Source organism: Argiope bruennichi, chromosome X2 (assembly GCF_947563725.1).
Source record: "Argiope bruennichi chromosome X2, qqArgBrue1.1, whole genome shotgun sequence".
Classification (NCBI taxonomy): domain Eukaryota; kingdom Metazoa; phylum Arthropoda; class Arachnida; order Araneae; family Araneidae; genus Argiope; species Argiope bruennichi.
This window is the reverse complement of record NC_079163.1, coordinates 74,071,405-74,083,963: the sequence shown is the minus strand read 5'-3', so window position 1 is coordinate 74,083,963 and position 12,559 is coordinate 74,071,405. Positions and strand designations below refer to the sequence as shown.

General features: G+C 26.7%; 1 protein-coding gene across 1 annotated transcript; it reads right to left on the bottom strand.

The window, feature by feature from the left end:
* Nucleotides 1–428: 428 nt before the first annotated feature.
* On the bottom strand, nucleotides 429–12,511 carry LOC129960444 (protein TRC8 homolog). The gene is made up of 2 exons (XM_056073882.1): nucleotides 12,156–12,511; nucleotides 429–2,568 (listed from the first exon to the last, which is right to left on the bottom strand). The coding sequence occupies exons 1-2, from the start codon at nucleotides 12,403–12,405 to the stop codon at nucleotides 887–889; spliced, it is 1,932 nt and encodes a 643-aa protein (XP_055929857.1). The 5' UTR covers nucleotides 12,406–12,511; the 3' UTR covers nucleotides 429–886.
* Between the last annotated feature and the right edge of the window lie 48 nt (nucleotides 12,512–12,559).

Genomic DNA, 12,559 nt, shown 5'->3' with positions numbered 1-12,559 from the left:
GCATCATGTTTCATACAATTTTTAATATCATCCAAAAATGATCATTTTTCATTGTACTTTGACAAACTGGTATGTATTGAAAGAATTGTAACTTTAATTTCCTTCATTCCACTAATAGTGCCAGGAATAACATTTACAAGTTTTTATTTATTTATTTATTTTAAACCAAATCTTTCATATTTTTCTTAGATCACTTTAAGCAATCTAAAATTTTATAGCTTCCTCAACTGAAGAAAATTTCAGGTAAATTTTCATTGATTTCATTAAATAAACTGTTTAGATATAAGACTGAAAATTATACTTTTAATTATTAAAAGTGCATTATTATTATTTATTATTCAAGTGTATTATTACTTTAATATAAATTTATTTAAAAAAATCTCTTATATCTTACAGAGGGAGTAGTAACACGTAATATAGTAGTCTTTTATATGCAGTTTTTTTTTTTAAACCATTTTTAAAAATAAAATAACTTTTATGATTAAAAAATAGACAATGATTTTTTTTTTTTTCTTTTTGCAGAATATCTAAAAATTTACTAAAACTTCTGAAACTGCGACCAAAAATTATTAACCACATGGCTTAAATTTATTAATTCTATACTTTAGAAACTCACTACTTACGCTCAAGTTTCTTTTCTTATTTATAATCTAAGTTACCGCTATTTTAGAAAACGATTCTATAACTTGATAATTTTGTCTATTAGAATAATTTACATACTAATTACGAATCTTTTTTTATCACAGAAACACTTCTTATCATCAAGTGTTTTTAAAATAACCACAGACACATAAGAGTCATTAAAATGAAAAATTATGAATTAAGTGTATCAACATCAAACTGAATGAATTGGGGCAAATTTCATTGCAAAAATAATAATAAATAATCAATTTGTATGCAATCTTCGCCTTTCTCTAACTTGTGTAGAAGAATCTGAAAGAATAATTCTATGGCATATTGGGCATGTCTTGCGTTCATTCAACCATTTTCTTAAACAATAACTGTGAAAAAAGTGATTGCAACGAGTAATACACCCAACATGTTTCAAAACATCATTTAAACAAATTGCACAACAACCTCCCATCTCAGTTGCTTCTTGAACTGTAGCAATTGGTAAGGAATTCACACAATGATAAATCAGTCTTCTCTCTTTCCAGTGATTCCATCCCAAAAGTAACTGACGCCAAACATTGTGATAAAAATGAACAAAAAGAAGCAGTAAACGTAAAATACTACCATATTCAAAAAGTTTATAAATTCCTTTAATAAAAAGAATTACTGTTAAAATAACTGTGACTACATTTTTTATACTTTCGAGATAATAAATATAATCATCAAGTTCATACCACAAAGTACAACAATGGTAATGGATCAAATTTAATACATATATAATCAAAGAAATGACAAGATTTATCAAAATTTCAACATTGAATATTGTAACAGGAAACAGGAATGGGATTTGCAAAAGAAATGAAATATCAGATAAATATGATTTAAAAATTAGAATCAACCATGAAGAACTAATAATAAAAGTACAAAACGCTACTGTAAGTGCTCTAGCATGTTTCTTATATGATGCATTTCCCATTACGCTTAAACAAATTAACTTCTTACAAATTTGAAGATTTATTCTACTTAATACACATATACCCACCATCCAGCTAATATTAGAGAGGACTTGAAATCGCTCCTCTGGTTCTAGACTAGTAACATCAAACTGTATACAAAGGAGTACTAACAATTGTGAAATCATGCCAGTTATGCTACTTCGCTCAATATCAGGTACAATTAGGAAGTTTTGCACAACATTATGGATCAATTTATTAACAACATAAGCTATAATTGAGGTGATCCCACAAACTGCTACAATATTTTCAAAACTTACAACAGTTATTTGTTTAAATATATTATACACAAGTTGCTGAGAATAAAAATCGGAAATTTCCATTTCATAATATTCAATAAATATATAATCATACAACAGAAACATAAGATTTTTAACTAAACGAATAACAGCAAACATTTGTAAAACTTGAGTAATTTTAAAATCAGACCAGTGGAATGCTAAATTATTTAGAATTCTTGTAAATCTGAATGAAAAATTCCAAGACACTGTAAATAACCAAAAGTAATTTGGCAATTTAGAAAGATGCTTAACTAGATGCCACACAAAAATAGTAAATGTTGTAAAAGCAACTAATTCAGGAGCAATCATCAATACAGTAGATGGTAATGCTGCATTCACTAAAATAGGAAAAATGAATAAAGCTCCAACCAAAAACTTTTTACGTGTAAAATCAGGCAAATTCATTGTTGAGAAACAAAACACAATGGAGAAAAAGGACTGGGACATATAACTGCAAAAGAAAATTTGCAAAGCCTTTCTATTTAAAACAAAAAGCTCATGCTGTAGACTAGAATGTTCAATAAGAAGATCAGAACAGTACTTGACATATTCCACATTCAAAATGTATGACCACACAATCACTCCTAAAGCAGCAACTGACAAGTAAAATGCTATCAAATGCTGAGTCTTTTGAGTCAGAAGCAGAAGAGACATCAGGAAACCTATAAAAAGTAATAAATAATAAATTAGTATGCATTAAGAGATTTTAAATATATGTAAAGGAAACTTAAGCTCATTATTAATAGAGAAGATAATCTTTTAAAGATCTCAATAACAGAAAAAAAAACTATATTATAAAATCTAAAATATGAAATGTTTTGTTTCGATAACTAAATTACATGGCTAACTAAGAATTCTATTAATTATTTCTTAATAAAAAACTGTTTAAAAAATTAAATTTCTAAACAGCCAAAGCTGAGAATTCCGCAAGTTTATTTTCAGTTTAAAAATAAATTTGTTACATAAAACACTTAAGAATAACAAAAATGTATTTGTTATTCTTAAGTGTTTAATAAGTCTGTCATTGACATAAATTCAGTTTATCTGTCATTTTCATTATCCTTATCTATCAAATTTTAATAATAAAAATTCAAGTTTTTAATACCTTTCATAATATTCTTTTTAAATTATGATTAATAAACAAGCTTGGAATCTAATGCTTAAAATTTAAATTAAAAAAAAACATTAGGAAAATTACTGAAGGCCACTATTCTTCCAAGAATAATGAATATGCCACTTATTTCTCCACTGAATAAATTGTTAATTATTGGCTTTCTTTGTAATAAGAATAACATAGCAGATCATGCCATAAAAAATAATCCAAGGAGTATTTATAAATGGTCTTCAATTTTGAAAAGAAATGCAATTTTTCACTAAAATATGAAACTCTGCTGACAAACAATTTTTAATTTTGCACACAGTTAGAATAAATTAATTGTATAGCAATGCCCATTTATTTACATACATTTAAATTATTTGGTCCAGTTTCATTTTTCACAAGCACAAGAAAAGTATTATTAACCCTAGCATTTACAAGTCTTTTTTCATTTGTAGTTTTAGGTATGCTTTTGATATATTTTGTGACAGATTAAAATAAGCACTTATGAACCGCACATAAGTTTTTTTTTGTGTGTGTGTTTTTTTTTTAAATATATGGACTTATGTTTGAAAACATTTATAATACATTAACTTCTTCATATTCACATAAATTTTTTCAAAGAACAAAAACACTACCTTATTTTTCAATCAATAAGTTTTAAAGCTTGTAATTTAAACAAAATACTGCATACACTTAACAAAAACAAGTAAATATGCTAACAAGAAAACAAAAATTAATTGAGGTCAAAAACTTTTGTTCACTCTGACAGGAAATATAATTTAACAAATTACACATTTCATATGCACAAGGCTGTCACCATTTTCACGACTCCATCTTGTATTATTGTAAGTCATGTTTTCTCTTTAACCATTTCCCTGAATATCTTAGGTTTGTATATATTGCAATTAATTTATTATTCCAAGAAAACTTCAGTGTAACAGAATTTGTCAGCATAATTTATTTTATCACATTTTTAAATGGCCTGAAGCTTAAAAAAAGATATTTAACTCTGATTGCAATTTGCCAGCTTTTGTCAGAGATCTTTGCTACTGAATGATGGGACTGGACGCATATTTTGCCAAATTGTATGTACATCAGTTACAGAATAAGTAGGTTAATCGAGAAAAAAAGTTTGAAAAAAAGAGCAACAAAAATAATTGTGATTCTGTAAAAAGTGATGCAGATCATTCTTCAGATAGTGATTATGAGTAGGTGAACTTTGAATACAGTAGTTTAACATTTAACTTTTCTCATTTATTCAAGATACTTGGGAGAGTAAATTAATGATAAAACTATATGCTGTCATTGCTGTAAAAAATTAAAAATTTAACTTAAAACCTGCATATTATATTTTGTTTCAGTTCCTTATATTTAATAACAAAATTTAAAAAGTAATAACTTTTTTGTAATATTTTTTTTAAAAAATTAGAATGGGAAGCAGTTAATTTCTGAACAAAGTACACAACATACATAAGTGAGACAATTATTGGAACCTTAATCAATACAGATAACATTTGGCATGAAACCATTTTACCCACAGTTAAAAGAAGATTGAAACTGAAAGCAATAAAATATTTGTTCACTAACATTAAGAGATTAACAAATGGTATTTAAGGTTTTCTTGACAATATAATTGTTTTAAATTCCTACAATTGCATTACAAAAAGTTTTCCTCTCATATTCAAAAAATAAAAAAAATCAAGCATCACAAAACTAGAGAGAATATTTCCAGTAATGTCATCACAAGGGTCAGACAAAAGAACAAGGGACAAAATAAAAATAATAATAATAAAATATATATTGGAATAGTGAATAAAAATTTTGAAATTCTTAAAGCTCAGATCTAGAAGCAGCACCAAAGTGGAAACCTTCAAAAAACAGACTATCAACTTTTTTACTACTGCTGTGGAGTTTATTGAAAAGTTGTTACAATCATACAAAAAATTCAATGAGACCAATGAATAATTCTCAACTAAGTTTCTGAATACAAAGAAATGGGACATACAAATAAAAAGCATCAACATTGGCAATAATGATATTTTATTTAACCAGTAGAATCAGTTTATCTAAACTATTATTTAGAGAAAAATAATGAAACTATGATGTTAATATGAAATTTAGAATAGAAAAAAATGATAGAAATTTTTAATAGACGCAAAATGAAGCCAGAAGCTATGTCGAATAAAATTATGTGAATACACATTTATCACTCCAGCACACAATGTAAATGTGAAGAAAACATTTTCAGTAATGTCAACTTGTGGTGGTAACATCATAAGCCAGATAACAACTTCCGGAGAAGAGTGTACACTTTTGTCTAGTGGCTTTGTTACTCGGCTATGAACCTTAACATTGCGAGTTCGAACCTCAACTTGCACATTGGTGACCCTGATTCTGAACAACCGCATCCTTCATTCAGCTGTCGTGTCTTCATCTACCGGTAGCAACCACTCACACGCGCCCGCCATAACACTTGGCGCGATAACAACGTTCGTCGCTCGCCATAACACTTGGCGCGATAACAACGTTCGTCGCTCGCCATAACGCTTGGCGCGATAAACTCTACCGACTCACTGGTGGGGGACTATTGTGGTGATAACATCATAAGCCAGATAACTTCCGGAGAAGAGTGTACACTTTTGTCTAGTGGCTTTGTTACTCGGCTATGAACCCTAACGTTGCGAGTTCGAACCTCAACTTGCACAAACTCAATGTTCAGATGAAAATAACAGGTTGTCAGTGGAAATGAAGCAATTTTGTTTTATCATGATAATTTTAATATCAACTCAATTTTATAATTAAGAGAGAAGAAAAATAATAATTAAGAAAGTAAAATCAACTTTAAAATATAACTAGGGTAGAAAGAATTAATCTTGTACCCTTTTTATTATTTTATGTGTCCATTTTATGAGATTGCATAAATTTTGTTGACCTTTTATCAAAGTTCAACAAAAAAAATTACCTATCCCTATCCACTTTTGCTATGTTATATTTAGTAAGCACTCAAATATCCAGCAATAATGGTAACTCTAGATATAACACTTAGGCAATAATAGCATTATTAAATATTGAATATAGTATTTTATCTATTTACTGAAATTATTTCAGTTTTCTCCTTAAGTTTACTCCTCATCAGCAATTCATCATTACATGCTTTTATTCAATACAAAGGTCGACTAAAAGAAATTGGGCATCCCCCTCCTTCAGATTTTAACTTAGTAAAAAAAGAATAACTACACAGATGCAAAGGAAAATAATAAGAAAAGTATTTTTCACATTGCAGAAGATTATGCAAAATAAAGTTGCCAGATAAAACATTTAATAATATTAGTATAATACAAGTATCAACTGGCTATATAACGGGGGTTCTTACCTTACCGTGGATGTCACCAATTTGTTTACCTTTTGCATCACCATATCTAACTATTGCTAATATTCGCATGGCTCTCTCTCTGGTAAGCTATGCACAAAGTGGTATGCGCATTAACAAATTTTTTTATAGCATACTAATAGATACATTTGTTATGGGATGTATCAAGATACAGTACGGATAAGCAGACTATTGTTACCTTGGAAGTGTTTTATACTTCTGTTTCTAAAACTCTCAGCCTAGGTGGCAATAAAAATAGCCTGAAAAAACTAAGAACAAGAAATAATGTATCGCAAATATAAATTAATGAATAAAAATAAACCATGAAGGAAGGGAAATTTACTTATAATTTTAATACTTTCTTTTCATGGAATTTTGAGTGAACGTATGAAATTATATGAATGAATAGTGAAAATAAATTGATAACTGAAAAATATAAAGATAAAAAAAAATGTTATGTAGGAAATTATATTACTAATTAATGAAAAAGTTAATTAAAAAATATCAAGTTAAAAATAAGAGATTAAAAAATATTATTTACTCTTTATTCTCATTTATTAGTGTGTAATTGTAAATTTATTTCTTTGAATTGTATATTTTTTTTCTAAGAATCATGAAATAATCTTTATAATTCTATGCTATTTTGAAAACAATACTGTAATCTTACTAATTAACAGAATCTTAGTAATTTCATATTACCAAATAGTTTCATTAAAACAACTACTATTCATCTAAAAAAGATTCAGTGGTGTAGGCATTATTTTCAGTTAAATAAAAGAAATATTCCCTTAAAAATTTCTAAATTTGAAAAGTTTTTTTTTAAAGTAAGCTATTTTTTAATTCTGTATTGAAATAATAAAATCTTTAAATCTCCTTTCAATCCATTTGCATCAACAGATCTTGAAAGATTATTAACAGAAGATAACAAAGTATACAATTTATCCAAAAAATAACAAACTGAAAATACACTGAATAATTGATAAATTTATAATTTTCTCTTGATTAACTTCTGTTGCTGTATGAGGACATTACACAACATTTAAAATACTTTCTTCCAGTTCAGGAAAAAAGTAAAAATAAATTGATCAGGAAGGAATTCTCTTTTTTTTACCTGATCAAATCGAAGATATTCTATTTAGTAGAAAATGTTGAAGTAGAATTTTCAGAAGATTCTGCTAAAAAACAAAATCTAATAAATATTTTCTCCATACACTTTTACTTTTAAATTTTAAAAAAATGGCCTTTAAATCAAATTTTTTCCAAATTTAATGTAGGTGTAAATACACAACCACCAATTTGGTGGTCTGATGTCGATCAGATCACTAGAAGCTGGCTTTCTACTATTTTCCCACCAAATAATGACACTGATTGATTATAATCTTCGGGTACCCACCTGGAAGGAAAGACAGCAAACTCTCTCTCTCTCAATGGAAGAAGGGATGGAATGTTTATGACCCTACTTCCTGCTTTAAATGGCATAAAAAAAGGCTCCTTGCACATACCCTGATTTGAGAGAGTCAAAAAGATGTTTCAAATTCAATTCTGAACCCACAATTCATTTTCTAACCAAGAGTTTTTAAGAAAAGAAAAAAATTGGAAATAGATTTGATATCTTTAAAAAAATAAACATTGTACATAATAAACTATTACCTTAGTGAATTCCTCTTAACAGATCAGGTGAATTAAATTTTGTTAAAATAAGAAGGACTTTCTTTTAATATATTTAAACAAGTTAATTTTTATTTATTACTTAAGCCAAATTTTTATTTAAGTGTACACTATTTTTTAATGCAAAAGTTGTCAAAAGGATTAAAAATTTAATCCTGTAGATGTTAATACAATATCATACTATCTAGGTAATTAATTATTAATGATATCCTCTGATTATACCCAAATTATAAATGAAACTACTCGAGAGTGAAATAATCAGCATTTCTCCCCCCCCCCTTTTTATGAAATAATAGCCATCTTTATCGACCAGTTGGTTCATCATTATTAGTGGCTGTAAAAAATTTTGCTTAAATATATTTTGTGAACCATGTCTTCCCATGCTTCCTCAAGAAAATCTTCAAACATTATTACATATATAACTCATACTATTTTAGAAGCCTTACATTACTCAATTCATTGTGTTATGCATTTTCTTAATTTTTTAACCATGAATTTTTACATCGAATTATATTACAGGAAAAGACAGTAGTTGCCATTATTTGATTCTGAAGTTAAAGCCTTAATTGTAAGAAAATAAAATTTTTATTAAAGCCTTATTTTATACTGGAAACTACATAGCATGGAGAAAGAAGCCATATCCTCATAATTTGTTCAAAAGCAATGGGGAAAAGGCCAGGATAAAACATTTGTAGCAACAATGAAAATGATTAAAATTTCACTTCAATAATAAAATTTATTACTGCAAAACACACTCAAAATATTTTTTTAATTGATTTAGAATAGAAAAAAAAATCATATAGCAAAAAAATCATACAGCAAAAAAAATCATATAATTAAAGAGATAATGTTTTGAATTTTAAAATTATCATTTAATATTAATGTAAAAATTATATTTGTATCAAAATATTTTCAAGAGTTATAGCAGAAAAATACCAAAACTTCACTTATTTTTAATTAAAATTCTAATCAAAATTTCAAAAAAATCACCTTGAGTTGCACATTTCTCCACCTCCAAAATACATATATGCTAAGTTAAATAATTCTATGACAAATGGCCTGACTTCTAGCATGGCAAAAGACACAAAATCACATCATCATAGAGATAGACTTAAAAACAGAGGATCTCAGAATTTAGGTAAAATGCTATAGTATCTAAATTAGGACCTTGAAATTTTTGAAAATATTATTTATGAGAAATATTATGAAAATCATTTTCAAAGAATTACTACTTATTTTTGGGTAGCAATTAGAATAGTTATTATTTTTAAACTTCCCGTTATATTTTTAGTTTTTTATTTATTATTATAATTACTCCATGTAAAGAGTTCAGTCAATTCAATACATGTTATAAATATTAAAGTAGGTAAAAGAAAATATTCAAAATTTGCTACTTACTATGAAGATCATCGATAAATAATTTAATTATAATTTAGATTATTTTTAGGAATTTAGATGAGATTTTGAAAATCACAAGATTGGAAGTATACAGCTTGATAACTCAGGCAAATTTATTTAAGAATGAAATTATTTAATCATGAACATAACTTTTTATCCATAAAACTTTATCTATTCTTTGAAGTCATGATTATTGGAGGATGTATTAGTAGACAAATATTTTCATATGATAGTTTTTCTGTATTGAGTACATTTCCATTTCTACATTTTACCATTTTAAATTCACATTTCTAAACTTGCTACTTTTGAATTAATCACTGCACACACACAAAAAAAAATGTTTATACTATCTTAAAATTAAAACAAAAAAGTTAGCATCATAGTGACATCAATTCCATTGTTATGCCAATTTTCTATCATTTTTAATCAGTTTTCAAAGTTAATTTAAATGAAATTTGTGCGGTGATATCAAAATGTTAAAACTAGTTCACTTTAACCATGTATATCAATCACACATTTCTGCCAATATTGTTGCTTTCTAAAGATATTTTTATGCTTACTTTTAATACATCGAATAAAAACAAAAATATACACATTTAGAAATTAAACACTGCCTTTTAAATATTATTGAAATTTCTTTAACTGTTCCACTTAATTTTGTCTCATGTTTTTACCCTTTTGATTAAAAAATTGTAATGCATTCAGTTGACATATATCTTTGCTATGCACGATACCATCCTCAAACTACTTTTATGGAACTTCTATTAAATAAATTTTTCTCCATTTCCAATCCCTGCTCTTTAAAATTTACTTTATTATCTTCACAACTACAAATCTTCACTTTTTATTTGGTATTTTGAAGTTTCTATTTTTCTTTGCAATCAAAATCTTCCATGCAATTACACTTGTTCTGTATTCTCTCTCAACATTATTACAGTACTTTATTCATATAAGTTTTTAAACCTTAAGTTCTTTTGTCAATATTGATGTCAGTTTTATACCAAAACTTGAAAAAGAAGGAAAAACATTAATTGTTATAAAAAAAATAAGTTTGAAACTAATACAAGAAATAGTTATTCAATACAACTTAAGAAATAGAATGTGACTAAACTAATGATTCTAAATATTTAAAATATAGTAAAAAAATTATTGATATCATTAAAAAATAACATTTGAACAAATTATTAATATCGAGAGTAATTTCTCTTAAAAAGTATATTTAATTATATCAGTAATTAATTTACTAATTAGCATATAACTGAACTTTTATTACTCATTTTTATTAATATTCTTTTTTTAATAATATCATTACTAAATAGAACTTTATGCCACAGCAGAAGTACAAAACCACATTACAGCAAGGACAAAAAAAAATTAAGAACTATTTGCTAAAGCAGATGCACAAGAACTGCTTCACACCTAACAGATCATAACACTCGCAGGGAAGAAACTAATAGGTAACTGACATCGGTGAGCTATTGGAAGGAATAAGGTTTGTTTTCCGGCGTATGCTCCTGAACGGATTCTTAGCTTGTGCCGGGTTAACAACAATCAAAACACGAATATCACAAAAAGGTGAGCTATTGAACACTTTTTTTACTACTTGGCGATAACATCCTAGCAACCATCCACAGTAAGGTAAGAACCCCCTACATGGGAATACAACATAAAAGCATAAATATTGAGGTCTATTATGAAGAACAGGAGGCTAAAAATATAGGCAGGGTCACAAAAATATTAATAAATGTAAATCCGAAGTAACAAGTCTGATATACTTAGTTAAACAATGATTGTAACATATGTTTCCTTTATAAATAATAAAATTTAGTTACCACTAATAGTTCATACACATACTCTTATAAATGACAAAATTTAAAATATATATATAATTTTCTAATGTCATCAATATATCAAACTGTCTACTAATAATTCATATTACTTTTAATTTCTATATTATATTCACATAATTTTAATAATTTTTTTTTTTTCATAAAATAACTAGCTAAATTTCAAATTATTCTAAACCATTTAATAGAATATTCCAAACATTAAAAAACAGATTTTAAATAACATTTATTTGGAAAAGTTTTCTCATCATAATAACTTACAGAAATGGTTAATATTAAATATGTATACACTTTTACATGTGTAACAGCAGCATGCAATACAAACAGAATAAAAAATATTGAAATTTCCATACAAAAAATTTTAAAAATTGTTGATTTTATAACCATGTTAAAACTAAGTATGACAAATTCAACAGACTTATATTTGTTTTTTATTAATTCAATAACTGGGTTTTCAATTTTTTCTAATCATGACAAATTTTAACAATAAATTTAGTAGCCAAATATATTAGCATAATAAATTTTTAAAATATTATTTAATGTTTACCTATAAAATAAAAATTTTAATAAAATATCTTAGGTCATAATAATTTTTGATTTATTTGAAAGAAACTGATAGAAGCAAATATTTCCAACGATTTTGTGGCCCTAAAGTAATGTTGATATGATAACTAGTTCAGAAGGTATACAAGGAAAAAACAGTAACTGACAATATTCAGAAACTTTCTAACAAAATCTTTACATGCAACATTTTTGAAAGTATTATTTGGAAACAGCTGTTCAAATTCTGATGAGATAACTTATAATGTATTACTTATAAAAATGTTATGAAACATTAAAGAATTTTAATGGTAATAATTTTATTACCAAATATCTGCCAAACGAAATACGTAACGTCTTCCAAATGTGGAATAGGCAAGTTGTCTAATAATGCATCTGATTTAATGTAAAGCGGGAGATGCAAGATAAAAGAAGCGAGTTTCGTAAATATAAGCCAACCATCTAGGCTTATACATCGTTTAGAACTGCAAATCATATCCATCAAAAATATGGGTGGAACACGTAGTAAAATGGTAAAAAATTCTGGCACCCTTCCTGTATTTAAAATACTGTCCATTTCTGTTGATTAAGTGATTCAAACAAGAATAATAAAGATTCAGAGAAACTGTTCAGATTTCAAAACTTCCCATTAATCAACACTACGCCATACCGCTCTTTCCACTTCAAATTTCATAACAAAACCAAAACTGGGAGGAGGGAAATTTGATTGA